This window comes from Canis lupus, chromosome 23, assembly GCF_048164855.1.
Source record: "Canis lupus baileyi chromosome 23, mCanLup2.hap1, whole genome shotgun sequence".
In the NCBI taxonomy this organism is placed as follows: domain Eukaryota; kingdom Metazoa; phylum Chordata; class Mammalia; order Carnivora; family Canidae; genus Canis; species Canis lupus.
In genome coordinates, this window is record NC_132860.1 from 10,901,358 (window position 1) to 10,919,034 (window position 17,677).

The following is a 17,677-nucleotide window of genomic DNA, read 5'->3' on the forward strand; positions in this document are numbered from 1 at the left end:
AAAATGCTCAAAACAAAATGTAATCTATGTATATAGACTGAAAATAAAATACAAATTTGAGAAACTTTGTAGAATTAAGAATCTAAAGTACTAATAGCTTATGATAAAATTCTGATACAAAGAAGTATCTTCATCTAATTATGTTTCTTAAAGTCATAATTCTTACTGGATGATTAACTTTGGGATGATTTTCATGCTTTTTCCTCATTTCTTCAAATCTAGATTCTTCTTCTTTTCTCTTTTCTTCATTCAGTGTTTTTAAATACTCTCTCCTTTCATGTTCCTTCATCATTTCATATTTTTTAAATTCTTCATGCCGAGTCTTATCATAGTGTTCCAGATCACTTGTGGCCTATAATGTAATATTTAAACTAAATAACAGGAAATATTTGAAAATATAAATAAGGGCTTTCTTGCATACAGCATACTCTAACAGAAGGTAGTACAGGAGGTCCAGAAAGTAGGCATTAAAATAAATTCATAGTTCAGAGCAAGCCTCAACTTTAGAAAGTTCCTCATAAGTAATATATAAATTGATTTTTAAAAGAAGGAAGGGACTGTATCAAATCTGTACAGTACAGAAAACTAGAATGGTTTCTAACGACTTCACTAAACTCCTGGCCAGGCTACAACATCTGGTTGGGTAACTCCATGTTGTACAACATGAGAGGCCTATAAACTCTTATCTAAAATCCCAGAGCCCAGATATGTTCCAGAATGTTCTAGATTGTAGAAAGAGAATATAGCAAATATGCTATATTGTATGATATCCTTGCAGAGTTTATAATCAGATTAGTGCTTCCTCAGCAAAGTCTATGAATATTCACATTATGTAAGCCAAATAAAAACTATGAATAGTCTTACTATAACTGAAGCCAGGTTTCAGCTTTTATAGTGCTTTGGATTTTGGAATTGTGGACAAGGGGTGACAGATTTTTATGTCCATATTATTATCTGTAATAATAAGAATTAACCTATCTCTCTTTAAAAATATTCTTGAGAGTATCTAAAAGTTATATTACCACTTCACTGAATTTACTTCTCAAATGACAAAATCTCAAAGGCACAACAATGACAACACTTTTTGGAATTATTCTCACCGCTTTGATGAGCATATCTAAATCTGTAGATTCAAACTTGTCAGGATTCAGGTGGTTTAGGTGATCAAATTGTTTTAGAAGAGCATGGTGGTCTATGCCTGTATCTGAAAGAAAATGAGTAAACTGTAAATGATAAAGTATTAAAAGCTAGAAACATTAATATAAGTGATACATAAGAACAATTATGTATTCATCTTTATTCCTATAGGATTTTATAAGAATATTCAAAATTTTAGACTAAGCATTCATATTTTCTTTTCATATTGTTATTCTAGGCAAAAGTAATGTCCTTGAATGTAGAAAGGAATACAATATAATATGTACACATTAATATTATCTCTAAAAAGGCTAGTTGATTATCAATATAAATAAAAGTAAAAACTTTATTATTGTAAAACTACCGTATTTCCTACTTTTAATTAGATAAACTAATATATTGCCCTCATCAAAGATCTACATAGAGGGTTGCCTGAATGACTTAGTCAGTTAAGCAGCTGACTCTTGGTTTAGGCCCAGCTCATGATTTCATGGGTGGTGGGATTGAACCCCACATGGAGCAGTTCAGGGTCTACACTCAGTGGGGAGTCTGCTTGAGATTCTCTCATTATGCCACTCTCCCCACCTGTGGGCTCTCTTGCGCTTTCTCTCTCTTAAACAAACAAACAAACATTTTTAGGAAAAAAAAAAAAAAAAACCTGGGCAGCTCAGTCTGTTCCCAAGGTCCTGGGATGGAGCCTCACATCGGGTTCCCTGCTCAGCAAGGAGTCTGCTTCTCCCTTTGCCCCTCTGCCCCTCTCCCCCACTCATGCGCAAGCACTCTATCTCAAATAAATAAATAAAATCTTTTAAAAAAAGACCTAAGTAGAATTTTTTTTAATATTTTATTTTTAAGCAAGTGCTACACCCAACATGGGACTTAAACTCACAGCCCCGAGATCAAGAGTCCCATGCTCTTCCACCTGAGCCAGCCAGGTGCCCCCTAAATAGAATTTCTAAAAAGAATTGCTCTAACATTTATGTGAAGGAATTTTTTGTATGTTGCTCCAATGAATCCTTTATGGAACAATAAAATTCTAATTCAGGTAAATTCACTTGGATTAGGACTTATTTTTAAATAAATATCAATTGTTTATCTTTTGAATAATTGTTTTAAAACAAGCTACAGGGACAGCCCAGGTGGCTCAGGGGTTTAGCACTGCCTGCAGCCCAGGGCCTGATTCTGGAGACCCAGGATCGAGTCCCACATCAGGCTCCCTGCATGGAGCCTGCTTCTCCCTCTGCCTGTGTCTCTGCTTCTTTCTCTCTCTCTGTGTCTCTCATGAATAAATATATAAATAAATAAATCTAGAAAAAAAATAATAAAACTTAAAAAACTTACTATCATTAAAAAAAAAGAAACAGTTTGGGGCACCTGGTTAGCTCAGTTGGTTAAGCCTCTGACTCTTTTTTTTTTTTTTAATTTGCCTTTTATTTTTTTTATTTATGATAGTCATCAGAGAGAGAGAGGCAGAGGGAGAAGTAGGCTCCTTGCACCAGGAGCCCGACGTGGGATTCGATGCCGGGTCTCCAGGATCCCGCCCCGCGCCAAAGGCAGGCGCTAAACCAGTGCGCCACCCAGGGATCCCAAGCCTCTAACTCTTGATCTGAGCTCAGGTCTTGATCTCAGGGTTGTGAGTTCAAGCCCCACTTTGGGCTCCATGCTGAGCATGGAGCCTACTTAAAAAAAAAAAAAAAAAAAAAAAAAAAACAAGCTGCAGTATATTGTTAAATGGATAAAGTGAGTCTGGACTATTTCAGTTTGATTATAGAGTTGAGTAAAATAGGTACGTGTGTTGATTTGTTAAAAGAGTTCTCATTTAGGAAAAGGTAATGTACAAATAATGGAATCATGGAAGGCAAGAAAGAAATCTCTGGAAATAGGTAAGAATTAGCATTATCTGTGTGAACTTATTTCTAAAATATGAACATGGGCAGCCCCGGTGGCTCAGCGGTTTAGCGCCGCCTGCAGCCCGGGGCGTGATCCTGGAGACCCTGGATCGAGTCCCATGTCAGGCTCTCTGCATGGAGCCTGCTTCTCTCTGCCTGTGTCTCTGTGTCTCTATGAATAAATAAAGTCTTTAAATATATATATATATATATATATATAAAATAAAATATGAACATGTACATATATAGGTACATGCATGTATGTGTACATGCACATACATTTATACATATAAAAATGTATGTATATGTATATATGTTGATATATATAGACATGCATAAATCTCCTATCTCTGTCCAATGAAAAGGCCAATAAGATAATATACTCAAAGAGCCCCTGGGTGGCTTAGTTGGTTAAGCATCTGCCTTTGGTTCAGATCATGATCTCAGGGTGCTGGGATTGAGCCCTGTGTTGGGCTCCCTGCTTAGTAGGGATCTGCTTCTCCCTCTCCCGCTGCCTCTGCCCCTCCCCCATGCTCATGCTCTCCTTTCTCTTTCTCTCTCTCAAATGAATAATAAATAAAATCTCAAAAAGAAAAAAAAGAAAATATATTCCAGAAGTAATGAGCACACCTAGTGCCAGTCTTTGGTCTGTAATATCATTTCCCACTAAAAAGAACCAGGAATCCTTAGAGAAATAGCTCACTCCAGGGCTGGTGCAGGATAGGTACAAAATGAACCTGGAATATTTTGTATACTATTAAGTAAGAAACTGCTAAATTTAGCTAAATTAAGATTTTGCTGAATTCTTTGTATGGCACTGTACAAATTCTACTTATGAAGAAAAGATTTGTTATAAGACCCAGGTCTAAAGGATATGACAATGAAATACATGAAAAGATACTTAACCTCACTCAAAATAAGAGAAATGCATATTAAAACTATACTATTAAAAAAAAACTATACTATTATGCTATCTAACAGAATGGTAAAAGTCTTAAAGTTTGAAGATACATACTATTAGCAGAATGTGAGAAATTATTGCTGGTAAGAGTATATATTGATACACCTGTGGAGGTGGTAATATCTATCAAAATTACAAACACATATATACAGTTTCTCTGTGGGGAATTTATCCTACAGATAATTTTACATGGATAGATAGTGACGTATATACAAGAGTGCTTGCTAGAAATAACCCAAATACCCATCACCAGAGGCCTAATTAAATAAATTATGGCATATCCATATAATGGAAATCTATGCAGCTATATAAGAAAAATTTTTTTAGTGAAGACAGTCTCTATGCACTAATACAGAAAGATCTTCAAGTATGTTGTTAAAAGAAAAATACAAAGCACAGAATGTGTATTACATGCTACCTTTTGCATAAAAAGATGAAAAATAAGGACTTTTATTTGTATTTGCTTCTGCAAGAATGAAGAAATAGAAGAATCATGTTTGGGGCAGTGGGAACTGATAAGGTACAAAAATATCAGTGCACTTTTGCTATATGCCTTCTATAGTTTCTGGTTTTCAACCATGTGAATATATTACTTACTTTAAAAATTACACCAAAAAATAAAAACAATCCTTTAAGCCTTTCTTCAAATTATCAGAAATTTCAATTCATAAATTCTGACATGAGAAACTATTCCTAAGTTTTCTAAGCATCAGTTTTCTTTAGATAATGAAATTCAGCCCCTATTTGGAATAAAGAAAATATTGGCAAGATTGAAAAGTTGGAGGTTATCTGAGAGGAAAGTAATTTCAAAATACCTTAGTCCCAGACTTAAGGATGAAACTACCTTCTATGTCTGACCATCTGAAGAAGTAGAGTATGTGCTCAGTTTACCTCTCATTGATATCCTTCTTCTCAGGATAATGAGTATTTGGTTGTTTTCTATGTCTACATAAGCATTTCTCCAATATGATCCACTGACCAGAGGCACATGTTTATTTTTTTTAATTTTTTTAAAGACTTTATTTTATTTATTCATAGAGACACACATAGAGAGAGAGAGGGAGGCAGAGACACAGGCAGAGGGAGAAACAGGCACCATGCAGAGAGCCTGACATGGGACTTGATCCAGGGTCTCCAGGATAACTAGCTCCTCAGGTGATTCATATGCAATCTAAAGTTTAAGAACCACTATTCACCAGAGTAAACATTCAGATGTTTATTAATGCCAGTGTCTTGGTCCTGTCACCAAGACACAGGAGCCAGCTTGAAGGGTATCCCACTTGTCAAAACTAGCTTCTTGATTTTGTTTCATAATTAGAAAGGCCATTCTGAGATAATAAAACAAACCTATGTTGCCATCTAGTGCTTTTATGATATTATTTTCTATACTGATACCTATGTTTCATTTGTCCTTATTCTGATGTAAATGAGTTAGAGCTCTAACTATACTTTTTTCCAAATGGCTACCCAATTGGACTAACATTATCCTTTTTAAAAACCTTTATCCCAGTAATAATGAGATACCACCTCTAATTCAAACTAAACTCTAAATGTATTTACTTTTACTTCTGGTATTTCTATTCAGTTCCACTGGTCTCTCTACTTATATGTCAAAACTATACAGTTCTAATGACTGAGGCTTAGTGACGTATTTTATTTATTTTTTTTTAATCTTTTTTTTTTAATTTTTATTTATTTATGATAGTCACAGAGAGAGAGAGAGAGAGAGAGGCAGAGACACAGGCAGAGGGAGAAGCAGGCTCCATGCACCGGGAGCCTGATGTGGGATTCGATCCCGGGTCTCCAGGATCGCGCCCTGGGCCAAAGGCAGGCGCCAAACCACTGCGCCACCCAGGGGATCCCCAGTGACGTATTTTAATAACTAACATAGCTACCTAGTCCTTCATTGTTCATTTTTGAGGCATATAGTTTTTCCTGCTTGTTTCCTTTTTCATGTGAACTTTAAAATTAGCTCGGCTAGCACGAGGGAAAAAAAGTACATATTTTTATTTGGATCATGTTAAATTCATAAATTGACCTAGAGAAAATTGACACATTTATAATGTTGAGTCTCTGTATCAAAAAGATGTTATGTCTTCTCATTTTTTTCAGGTCTACTTTTGCATCCTTCAGGCATATTTTAAAGCTTTTGGTCTATAAGTCTTAACATTTCTTAACAGGGTTATTCTGGGTATTTTATCTTTGTTGGCATTTGTAAACAGTCTTTTCTTCCATTATATCTTGTAACTGGCTGTTATTTGCATATGAGAAATACTGATTTCCGTATATTAAGTTCACCTTGCTGAATTTTCCTGTTGTGTATGCTAAGTGTTTTAGTCAATTATTTTGAGTTTTCCAAGTTTATAATCCTATCACCTGCAAACAGAAATGGTTTTATCAACTCCTTTACATTACTTTACCTCCAATTTTTTTTCATTTATGTAATTGTTTTGGCTAGTGCCTGCAATGCAATGCTAATTAGTAGTGGTGATAGTAGGCATCATTGTCTTATTTCTTATTTTAGTTAGAATACATACTTTTATTTCCCCACTAAGTATGATGTGGCTGAGTTAGACATACCTGATCATGTTACAGAAGTATCTATTGATTACTATCTTATTACTTTTTTAAAATTAAGAGAGGGTGTTAAATTTTATCATTTGTTCCTTTTCTGCAGATAACGATATGGTTGTATGATCTATGAGATTACTTTCTTATCTTCACATTTCAAATATTCTACTTCATAGCTATTTAATCTTCTCATAGTCTAAAATTAAAATAATATGGGAGCATGAATAGGCAGGGCAGAGTGGATTTTTAGGGCAGTGAAACTACTCTGCGTGATACTATAATGGTAAATACAATATCATTATAGATTTGTCCATACCCATAGGTTGTAAAACACCAAGAGTGAACTCTAATGTAAATTTTGGACTTTGGGTGACTGTCATGTGTAAACGTGAGTGCATCAATTGCTACAAATTTACCACTCTGGTGGGTGATGCTAGTAATGAATGATATTATGCATGTTTGAGTGCTGGGGGTATATGGGAAATCTCTGCACCGTCCCTTCAATTTTGCTGTAAACCTTATACTGCTCTAAGAAAATAAAATCTTAATCATTCATTCATTCATTTATTTGAAAGAGACAGAGGGTGTGCAAGTGGGGGAGTAAGGGTGGGGATAGGGGTAGAAGGAGAGGGAGAGAGAATTGTAAGCAGATTCTGCACTGAGCTCAAGCCCCATATGAAGAAGGGCTCTATCTCACAACCCCAAGATCACAACTTGATTCAAAACGAAGATTTGGGAGCACCTGGTTGGCTTTGGCTAAGAGTCTGCCTTTGGCTCAGGTCATGATCTCAGGGTCGTAGGATTGAGTCCCACATTGGGCTCCCTGCTTGGAGGGACACTGCTTCTCTCTCTCCCTCCTCATGCTCTATCTCTAGCTCTCTCTCTCAAATAAATAAATAAATAAAATCTTTAAAACAACAACAACAACAACAAAAAACAACCAATCAAGAGTTGGACACTTAACCAACTGTGCCACCCAGGCACCCCAAATCTTAATTTTAAAAAACAGAAGTTTCAAAGATTGATTTTATTTTTTTTTAATTTTTATTTATTTATGATAGGCACACAGTGAGAGAGAGAGGCAGAGACACAGGCAGAGAGAGAAGCAGGCTCCATGCACCGGGAGCCCGACGTGGGATTCGATCCCGGGTCTCCAGGATCGCGCCCTGGGCCAAAGGCAGGCGCTAAACTGCTGCGCCACCCAGGGATCCCTCAAAGATTGATTTTAATTTATCCTTTGTCCTTTGAGTTTCTGATTTCTTTTGGAAGTCATTTCTTTATTTTTTCTCTTGATTTCTATTCATATGATGATTTATAGTATAGATTTCCTAATATTAAATCAATCTTACATTCCTAAAATAAATGTACTTGCTATTATATGGTATACTTTTGAAATACAATAATTTTGGTTTGGCATCAATACATATTACGAGTTTGAAAGCTTGCTTTCTTTTTGTATGCTCTGGAATAGTTTAAATAGCATTGGCAATCTGTTCTTTTTTCTTTTTTTTCCTTAAGATTTCTTTATTTTTACTTGAGAAAGAGAGAGAGGGCAGAGGGAGAGGGATGGAAGAGAATCCCAAGCAGACTCCCCCCTGAGCACAGAGCCAAACGTGAGGATCGATCTCATGACCTGCGTTGAAACCAAGAACTGGACACTTAACAAACTGAGACACCCGGATGTCCCGACAATCTGTTCTTTTAATAGTTTAACAGAATTTTTTTTGACACCCTCTGGGCCTGATGTGGTCTTTTTTAGAGCTAGCTCTCTGACAATTTTTCTATTTTACCTATAGAAATTGTTATAATTAGATTTTCTCTCTTTTGGTTTGCTTTGATGTTATTCTTCTTTAATTTTATATTTTTTAAGATTTTATTTATTTATTTATTCATGAGAGATACACAGAGAGAGGCAGAGACATAGGCAGAGAGAAAAGCAGTCTCCCTGCGGGGAGATTGAGCCTGATGCAGGACTCAATCCCAGGACCCCGGAATCACAACTTGAGTCAAAGGCAGACAATCACTGAGCCACCCAGGTACCCCATTCTTTCTCTTTTAAATCAGTGGCCTAATTCATTACTTTTCATTAATATAACAATTTAAGGCTAATCATTTTGATTCTTAGATGAGGCAAATATATTATCTATTTTAAAAATTAAGAGAAGCCAAATCAATACTAACATTAAATTTTGACCAGAAGAACAGGGTATGTGCTAATATAAGATGACCTCAACAACCAAATACTGAAACCTTCCTACTTTTTCTTTATCACTTACCTTGAAGGGAATCCAATTTAGCTTTAATTAGCATTCTTAATCTTGCCACTTCTTGTCTTTTCAGTTCATCAAGTTTTGTCCTCACATGGTGACTTACTAAATCCAGTTCTTTGCTTAGCCTCCCACTCTGTTAATAAAATTAACAAGTTAGTTTTATTTATTATATTCCATTTTTAGACTAGACACAATATATTAAAATTAGGGTTATGATATAGTGATAAATACTTTTAACTAATTTAGATAAATTTGATATCACAAGAAGCATTTTTTCCAGAAGACATACAGTTTATAACTCTAAAATCAAGATATGCAAAAACCATATACTATGGAAAGACCCCCCAAATGTCCATCAACTGATCAATGGATAAAGAAGATGTTATACATATATAATGGAATATTACTCAGCCATCAAAAAGAATGAAATCTTGCCATTTGCAATGATGTGGATGGAGTTAGAGTGTATTATGCTAAGGGAAATAAGTCAGTCAGAGAAAGACATACACCACATGATTTCACTCATATGTGGAATTTAAGAAACAAAACAGATGACTATACAGAAGAGAAAGAGGCAAACCATAAAATGGACTCTTACCACACTGAGGGTTGCAGGGGAGGTTGGGGGGATGGGTTAAACAGATGATGGATATTAAGGAGAGTACTTATTGTGAGGCGCACTGGGTCTTACATATGAATGATGAATCACAAAATTCTACACCTGAAACTAATATTACACTGTATGTTAATTGGAATTTATTTTTTTGTTGTTAATTGGAATTTAAATAAAAATTTAGAGAAAGAAAAAATAGAAATAAAAACAATATAATTGAAAGCATAATTAAAGAACAAAGGAAAAACCCAAAAAGTGGTTTGAATTGTAAAATGGTACAGCTACTTCAAAAAACAATTTGGCAGTTCCTCCAAAACTTAAACACAGAATTACCATATGACCCAGCAATTCCATTCTTAGGTATATACCTAAAGAATTGAAACATATGTTCACATAAAAACTTATACCTGAATGTTTATAGCAACATTATTCATACTAGCATAAAAGGTAGAAATAACCAAATGTCATCAGCTGATGAGTTGATAACCAAAATATGGAATATCCATAAAGTGTGATACTGTTCGGCCATAAAAAGAAATGAATATACTAATATAAGCTGCAATACAATGAACCTTGATAAAACATTATGCTAAGTAAAAAAAAAAAAAAACAAAAAAACAGACACAAAAGGTCACATATTGTATAATTCCATTATATGGAATGTCTAAAATAGGCAAATCCATAGAAATAGAAAGTAGATCAATGATTGTCAAGGGCTAAGAAGAGGGGAGAAAAGGTGAGTGATGGCTTAATGGGTATACGGTTTCTTTTGGGATAAAATGAAATTGTTTAAAAGTAAGTAGTGGTGATGGTCACATGTAGATATACTAAAACCTACTGAATTATAGGTTTGAAAGGGACAAGTTTTAAGGTATATGAATACTTTAACAAAGTAATTTCAATTACTTAATAATTTCAATAAAGTAATTAAAAAAGAACTTGGTCCCCTTAAGCTTTAGTAATTACATATATTACTTTTCAAAATTCGTCTTTTTTTACGTTGTCTCCTTTGATTACTTTTCTCATAGACGTGTACTTAGATACGTTTCAAAATTTCAGAAACAAAATAGCTAGTAGTTTACTTTTTCTTGTTTATAAATGCATTTGCAATCACAAACTATAAATCTAACTAGCAATCAGACAAACCTTTTAGGACTGAGTCAATGAGGCCCACTGAGGAAGGTAAAGAAAAGAAACCCCCTACAAGGGAGACCAAGAGAGAACATTCAGAGGTAAGAAGGAGAACTAGGAGAATATGCTGTTATAGAAGCAAAAAAAAAAAAAAAAAAAAAAAAAAAAAAAAAAGGAAAAACATGGTCATCATCATTAATACAACAATGGTTCTCAAAGTGTGGTCCCCAAGTGGAAGCATTACCACCAACTGGGAACTTTAGAAATTCAAGCTCTAGACTTGCATCTACAATCAGAAAGTCTGTAGGTGGGGCCAAGAATCTGTGCTTCAACAAGCCCTAAAATCTGAAAACCACCGAGATAATATAAAAGAGTCCAATAAGAAGAGAAATAAAAAGTATTCCCTGGATTTGGCAATTAAGAAGTCACTACAGGGATCCCTGGGTGGCGCAGCGGTTTGGTGCCTGCCTTTGGCCCAGGGCGAGATCCTGGAGACCCGGGATCGAATCCCACATCGGGCTCCCTGCATGGAGCCCGCTTCTCCCTCTGCCTGTGTCTCTGCCTCTCTCTCTCTCTCTCTCTCTCTCTCTATCATGAATAAATAAATAAAATCTTTAAAAAAAAAAAAGTCACTACATCCTTCATGAAAGTATACTCAGTGGAGTGATATGGGCAAAGCCATAATCTTTCCAGTTGGCAATATTTGGGAAGTGAAGAAATGCAGTATGATTTCCCTTTCAAAATACTTGCTGAAAAGGAAAGGACAAATTCTAACTTTTTTCTCCCAGTTTTTCCTAAGAGTCTTTGTTGAGCTGTTTATAATGATTCTGTTGCCTTGTGTTTTATTGTCTATTTTAATTCTTGTATCTTTTTCATTGAATAACTATTTAACTTACTACATTTTGTCTCCCCCTGCCCCAATAGGGAACAAGAATTGACTGTGAAAGGCAGTTATAAAAGTATTCCCTATATCAAACCAGGATTAAGTTTCTATTGTACTTCCATTATCCACCTTTTTTATCTGTTACCTACAAATAATGTTCTTTTTTTTTTTTTTTAAGATTTATTTATTTGAGAGAGACAGAGAGAGAGCGACCACAAATGGAGAAGGGGAGAAGGAGAGAATCTCAAGACTCCTTCCTGAATCCAGACCCTGCCACAGGGCTCAATTTCAAGACCCAGCGCTCAGGACCTCAGCCAGAACCAAGAGTTAGACACTTAACCAACTGAGCCACCCAGGCACTGCCGCCTCCACATAATGTTCTTAATCCTAACTTAAGTAGATAAGAGACACTGAAAGTTCTATATTAAATATTATTCACCCCAGGAAATTAGTTCCACAGATCAAATTAATTCTTCAATTAGCAATAATCATGCCTCGGATTAATCTCATTGGCTACAATACTAGTAGCCACTGTGCAAAGCTCAAATTAATTCTTCAAAGGAAATGTAAGATTACTCTCAAGACAATTTAGGGAAATTACTGGCAGGATGCTATTACCTCCATCAAGAAAAATGACTTCCCATTGCCCCCTGCTGCTTCATACTGAATTATATGCCCATGCTCTGCGTCTCCAAAATCTACTATAACCTATCATACATTCATCCTAATAAACTTTTTCTAGATAATATTTATTCAGAATAAATTATGGGTTCTTTAAGAGCCTGAAAAGAGTCTCATCTTTGTATTCTCCATATTTAACTCAGTGTCGATGCTCTAATGTTTGTTAAATAATTATTTAATTACATTTACCTTTATTTCCTCTATGTCTGCTTTCTGGAGCTTTTCTCTGAAATGATTATCTGTTTCCAGCACATCAATCACTTGCTTAAGATATTCGTCATAATAAAGTCCAGTATCCTTCAAATTAAGAAACAAACAATAATGTTTCTGAAAGTTTTTCCTTCCCTGCATCTAAAGATCTCAATCCTAAAATAAAAAATAAAAATAAAAAAGACTAGCAAAATGGCTTTGAGACATATCTATTTTGATAGCTGGGACAAAATTAAAAAGCTATATTTCTCAAAGAATTATATATCAGAACCAATATAATGTTTCATTCTTACGTAAAGGTACAAAGTTTTCTATATGACTTAGACAATGAGAACTTAACCAATAATATTAGTTGGTTTTACCCCATTTTCACCGGTCTTTCCTCATCTCTTTTGAATATAATACAATGTTTTCTTGGCTGGTGAGCACTACGTTGGTAATGTATTATGACTAATTCTCCTGTGCATTATTTAATATATGAACTACATTAAATAAACATTGTCTAATATTAAACAAAATATGCTATCCAATATTCTTTTACTGCTATTTCAGAAATAGTTCCTAAAAGTGCAATTTTATAAATAATAAATATTAGCAACATTTGGTTAAAATTCTTCCCACAAGGTTATCTTCATCATTTCACTTACTGGTGGTTCTATCTTTGCGCTGTCCACAGGTTGAGTTTTTACTTTTGTCTTGTCTATGTCTATAGGCACAGCTTCAAGAGCAGTAAGTATACAGGAAACCAAGAGAAAACAATATTGTAGTAAGATGATCCTCCACCTCATCTGAAATAAAGTTATAATTACAGTAAGGTCCTGGAAAGATGTCTTCAAACAAGAAATTTAATACAACAAAATAGTTCTAGAAAGATTAAAAATAGATTGTAGTTTATCAAAATAATGCTTAAAACAGATCACTAAAGAAAATCAGGGGAGAAATGCTTTTCAACTAAAACTAAAAAGAAAAGGAAACAAAAATTTTATTTTTTTAAAGATTTTATATATTTATTTGAGAGAGAGAGCACGTGCATAGGGGAGAGCCAGAGGGAGAAGCAGACTCCCTGCCTCGTAGGGAGCCAGACACCTAACTCATCCTGGGACTCTAAGATCATGACCTGAGCCAAAGGCAGACACTAAACCAACTAAGCCACCTCGGCACCCCAGGAAACAAAATTTTAAAGTTTAAACAACTTATAGTATAAGAAAACATTTAGTTAATTGTAAAAGCTTCAAATAAAAGATGATAACAAGGGTCTCAAAAACTTAAAAAATAAATAATAAATTTTAAAAAAACTTAAAAAATAGCCCAAACTTAAGAAGGGAGAAGAAATACTTTTTTTCAATTAAAATCAAAATACTAGGGAGCCAAAATTGTTTCTAGATATATTTAATTTAGCTTCAACCTAATTTTGAAAATAAGCTGCTCTATAAATATAAGTTGATCAAAAGAGACAACTAGATAAAATGTTCTCTTAGCTGTATATGTATTATTTTATCATACCCAGTAGTCATTTGCTAAAATTCTTTTCAGTCAATAACTTTTCAAATAAATAGGTCAATAAAATATCAAGCTTGAAACAAGAGAGGAGGGCAGCTCAGGTGGCTCAGTGGTTTAGTGCCTGCCTTCAGCCCAGGGCATTATCCTGGAGTCCTGGGATCGAGTCCCACATCAGGCTCCCTGCATGGAGCCTGCTTCTCCCTCTGCCTGTGTCTCTGCCTCTCTCTCTGTCTCTCATGAATAAATAAAATATTTTTAAAAATAAAAAATAAAATAAACAAGAGAGGAACAACTATTGCTATTCCCACAATGGTCTTCAGATTTTGTTTACTCCAACAGTTTTCACTCCATACAAATCTTAGTAACTCTGGAGGATCTACTACAAAAATTAGAAAGAATAAACATCTCATACTTAATTGATTTTATACATATAGACTCATGTTAGGGTCCAAGTTAAGAGTAATGGTCTGACCATCAGTGTGGAATATGCATTATTTAACTCAGAATCTCCCAAACTTAGCTCACCATGGACTTTTGTTTTCAACTGTTTTTATACTTACAACACAATTTGGAAAAGAATGCAGTCTCATTTTTACCACAACCCTAAATTGTAGATAGGGCAGTGACTCATTTTACAGATGAAGAAAATTTTAATTAAAACAATTCATTCACAGAACATGGTCTTGCATTAACAATCACTAGAGCTCATATTTTAGTGCTATTTCTAATGTATCAAATTTTTTAGCATCTCTATTGAAATATAATTCACATGCCATAAAATTGCCCATGTAAGGATTTGTCTATTCTAGAGAGATGCTACTCAATGTTTAATTCTCAAACCTGAAAGATCAAATCACCTGGGAACTTGATTCTCAGGCTGCACCAAGACCTCTGAAATCAGAATCTCTGACTTAAGAAACTTTCCAGGGATCCCTGGGTGGCGCAGCGGTTTGGCACCTGCCTTTGGCCCAGGGCGCGATCCTGGAGACCTGGGATCGAGTCCCACGTCGGGCTTCCGGTGCATGGAGCCTGCTTCTCTCTCTGCCTGTGTCTCTGCCTCTCTCTCTCTCTCTCTCTCTCTCTCTCTCTCTCTGTGTGACTATCATGAATAAATAAATAAAATCTTAAAAAAAAAAGAAAAAGAAAAAGAAACTTTCCAGGTAATGCCCACACACATATGCTCAAGCCCAAGATTCATTCTCCTCTAGGACACTAGTTCTTCAACATGATCATTGTGAGTAAATGTTTTTCAGGATGAAATATTTGGGAGATGATGGCTCCATGAAGCTAAACAAGGTTTTATCATTGCAAGACTTTCAGAACTTGTGATGGGATACTATGTATTATGAATCTTTAATGGAAGGACGATTTGTTTCTCCACAGAAAGTATTCCTACCATGAATCACCTCCTCTTCCTACAATTATTTTTTTATAACTGAAGTTTCTTTCTCATCCACGCTTCATGCCCACTACGGGTGTATATTTTATTTTTGGTTTTTATTTTTGAGATAGAATTTACACATCACAAAACTTACTCTTTTAAAATGTACAACTCAGAGACTTATAGTATATTCACAAGATTGTTCAATTATCACCATGATCTAATTTTTTAGAATATTTTCATCACTCCAAAAAGAACCCTGTACCATTAACTGTCACTCCCCATTCCCTCATTCTTCCAACCCCTGACAATCATTAATCCACTTTCAATCTGTTAAGACTTGCCTACTGTGGACATTTCATATACATGGAATCATAGAACATGCGGCCTTTTGTATCTGGCTTTTTTCATTTAGCGCTCTATTTTCAAGGTCCAATCATGTTGTGAAATGAATCAGTACTTCATTCTTTTGTATGGCTTTTATATATACTACATTTTGTTTATCAATTCATCAGCTGATGGACATTTGGGTTGTTTCTACTTTTTTTGGCTGGTTTGAATAATGCTACTATGAACATTTGTGTTCAAGTTATTGTGTTACTATGTTTTCAGTTCTTTCAGTTATATATCAAGGAGTGGAATTTTTGGGTCAACTTAGTGACTCCATGTTTAAGTTTTTGAGGAATTGTCAAACTATTTACCATAGCACCATTTTACATTCTCATCAGCAATATATGAGGCTTCCAATCTCTCCACATTCTCACCAACATGTGTTATTGTCCATCTTTTTTATTATAGCCAACTTACTAGGCATGAAGTGGTGTCTCGTTTTGATGTTGATTTGCATTTCATTGGTTAAAAGGTGAAGCATTTTAACATGTATTTATTGGCTCTATCTTTACCTTTTTTAAAAAATTAAGTATCACTGAGTTAGCTGATTTTTTTAAAACTCTGAATTGAAATTTTTGTTACCTTTGCAAGTCCTGTGGGTCCCTGCCTATAGGCTGACCAAATGAGCATTAAGAAAGATAATAGTCGGGATCCCTGGGTGGCTCAGCAGTTTAGCGCCTGCCTTTGGCCCAGGGCGCGATCCTGGAGACCTGGGATTGAATCCCACGTCGGGCTCCCGGTGCATGGAGCCTGCTTCTCCCTCTGCCTATGTCTCTGCCTCTCTCTCTGTGTGTGTGTGTGACTATCATTAAAAAAAAAAAAAAAAAAAAAAAAATTTAAAATTAAAAAAAAAACACTGAAAAAAAAAAGAAAGAAAGAAAGATAATAGTCTAGGGGCACCTGGATTATTCAGTGGTTGAACGTCTACCTTTGGCTCAGGGTATGATCCCAGGGTCCTGGAATCAAGTCCCACATCAGGCTCCCTCCAGGGAGCCTGCTTCTCCCTATGCCTATGTCTCTGCCTCTGCCTGTGTCTCTCATGAATAAATAAATAAAAATCTTTAAAAAAAAAAAAAGGATAATAGTCTCAAGTGCAATAATGGCCCCAAAAGCCCAAATTATTACTTAATTTCTCAAGTCAACTTTGATGTCTTCTACACAATTTCTAAAGTTTAATTGAGGGATGCCTGGGTGGCTCAGTGGTTGAGCGTCTGCCTTCAGCTCAGGACGTGATCCTGAAGTCCCAGGATGGAGTCCCACATCGAGCTCCCCACAGGGAGCCTGCTTCTCCCTCTGCCTGTGTCTCTGCTTCTCTCTGTGTGTGTCTCTCTCATGAATAAATAAATTAAATAATTTATTTTATTTTATTTTTTTTTTAAATTTTTATTTATTTATGATAGTCACAGAGAGAGAGAGAGGCAGAGACACAGGCAGAGGGAGAAGCAGACTCCATGCACCGGGAGCCCGATGTGGGATTCGATCCCGGGTCTCCGGGATCGCACCCTGGGCCAAAGGCAGGCACCAAACCGCTGTGCCACCCAGGGATCCCAAATTAAATAATTTAAATAAATAAAGTTTAATTGAGTCTCCATGGCTCCTAATAAGGTACACATCTAGTTGGAAAACGAATAAGTGTTGGCATTATTTGAATAGCCTTTCTATATTGTGCATACCGAAAGTCAGCTGAGTGATTTACCTCTGTAACTTCATTTTGAAGACCTCCTTAAGAACTGTGACTAGCCCTGGATATAGTCAATCCAGAGTTTAGAAGAATCTTTCACATAAACTCTTCCCCTCCATGCACAGTACCTCCAACGTCCCTTAGACTCTTCTCCTTTTACTACATAACACATATACACACAGGGAAATTAATAAGCAGTTCTGTCTCAGCAATTGGTAGCTGTCACATATTTTGAAATATGCTTTTTATTTTTTATTTTTTTTATTTTTTAATTTTTTATTTATTTATGATAGTCACATCACAGAGAGAGAGAGAGGCAGAGACATAGGCAGAGGGAGAAGCAGGATCCATGCACCGGGAGCCCGACGTGGGATTCGGT

The 17,677-nt window shown here is 35.5% G+C and overlaps 1 protein-coding gene and 1 pseudogene across 6 annotated transcripts in view; both read right to left on the bottom strand.

The window, feature by feature from the left end:
- The window catches only part of NUCB2 (nucleobindin 2), a 49,716-nt gene that overhangs the window by 12,644 nt on the left and 19,395 nt on the right, over positions 1 to 17,677 (bottom strand). For all 6 annotated transcript variants that reach the window (XM_072793902.1, XM_072793901.1, XM_072793899.1 and 3 more), the window contains exons 3-7: positions 12,994 to 13,134; positions 12,326 to 12,433; positions 8,835 to 8,961; positions 1,101 to 1,204; positions 167 to 352 (exon numbers count right to left, since the gene is read on the bottom strand). In XM_072793902.1, coding sequence (XP_072650003.1) covers positions 167 to 352; positions 1,101 to 1,204; positions 8,835 to 8,961; positions 12,326 to 12,433; positions 12,994 to 13,134 — 666 coding nt within the window. The remainder of the gene's footprint in view (positions 1 to 166; positions 353 to 1,100; positions 1,205 to 8,834; positions 8,962 to 12,325; positions 12,434 to 12,993; positions 13,135 to 17,677) is intronic.
- LOC140615657 (U4 spliceosomal RNA) lies at positions 11,867 to 11,998 on the bottom strand (annotated as a pseudogene).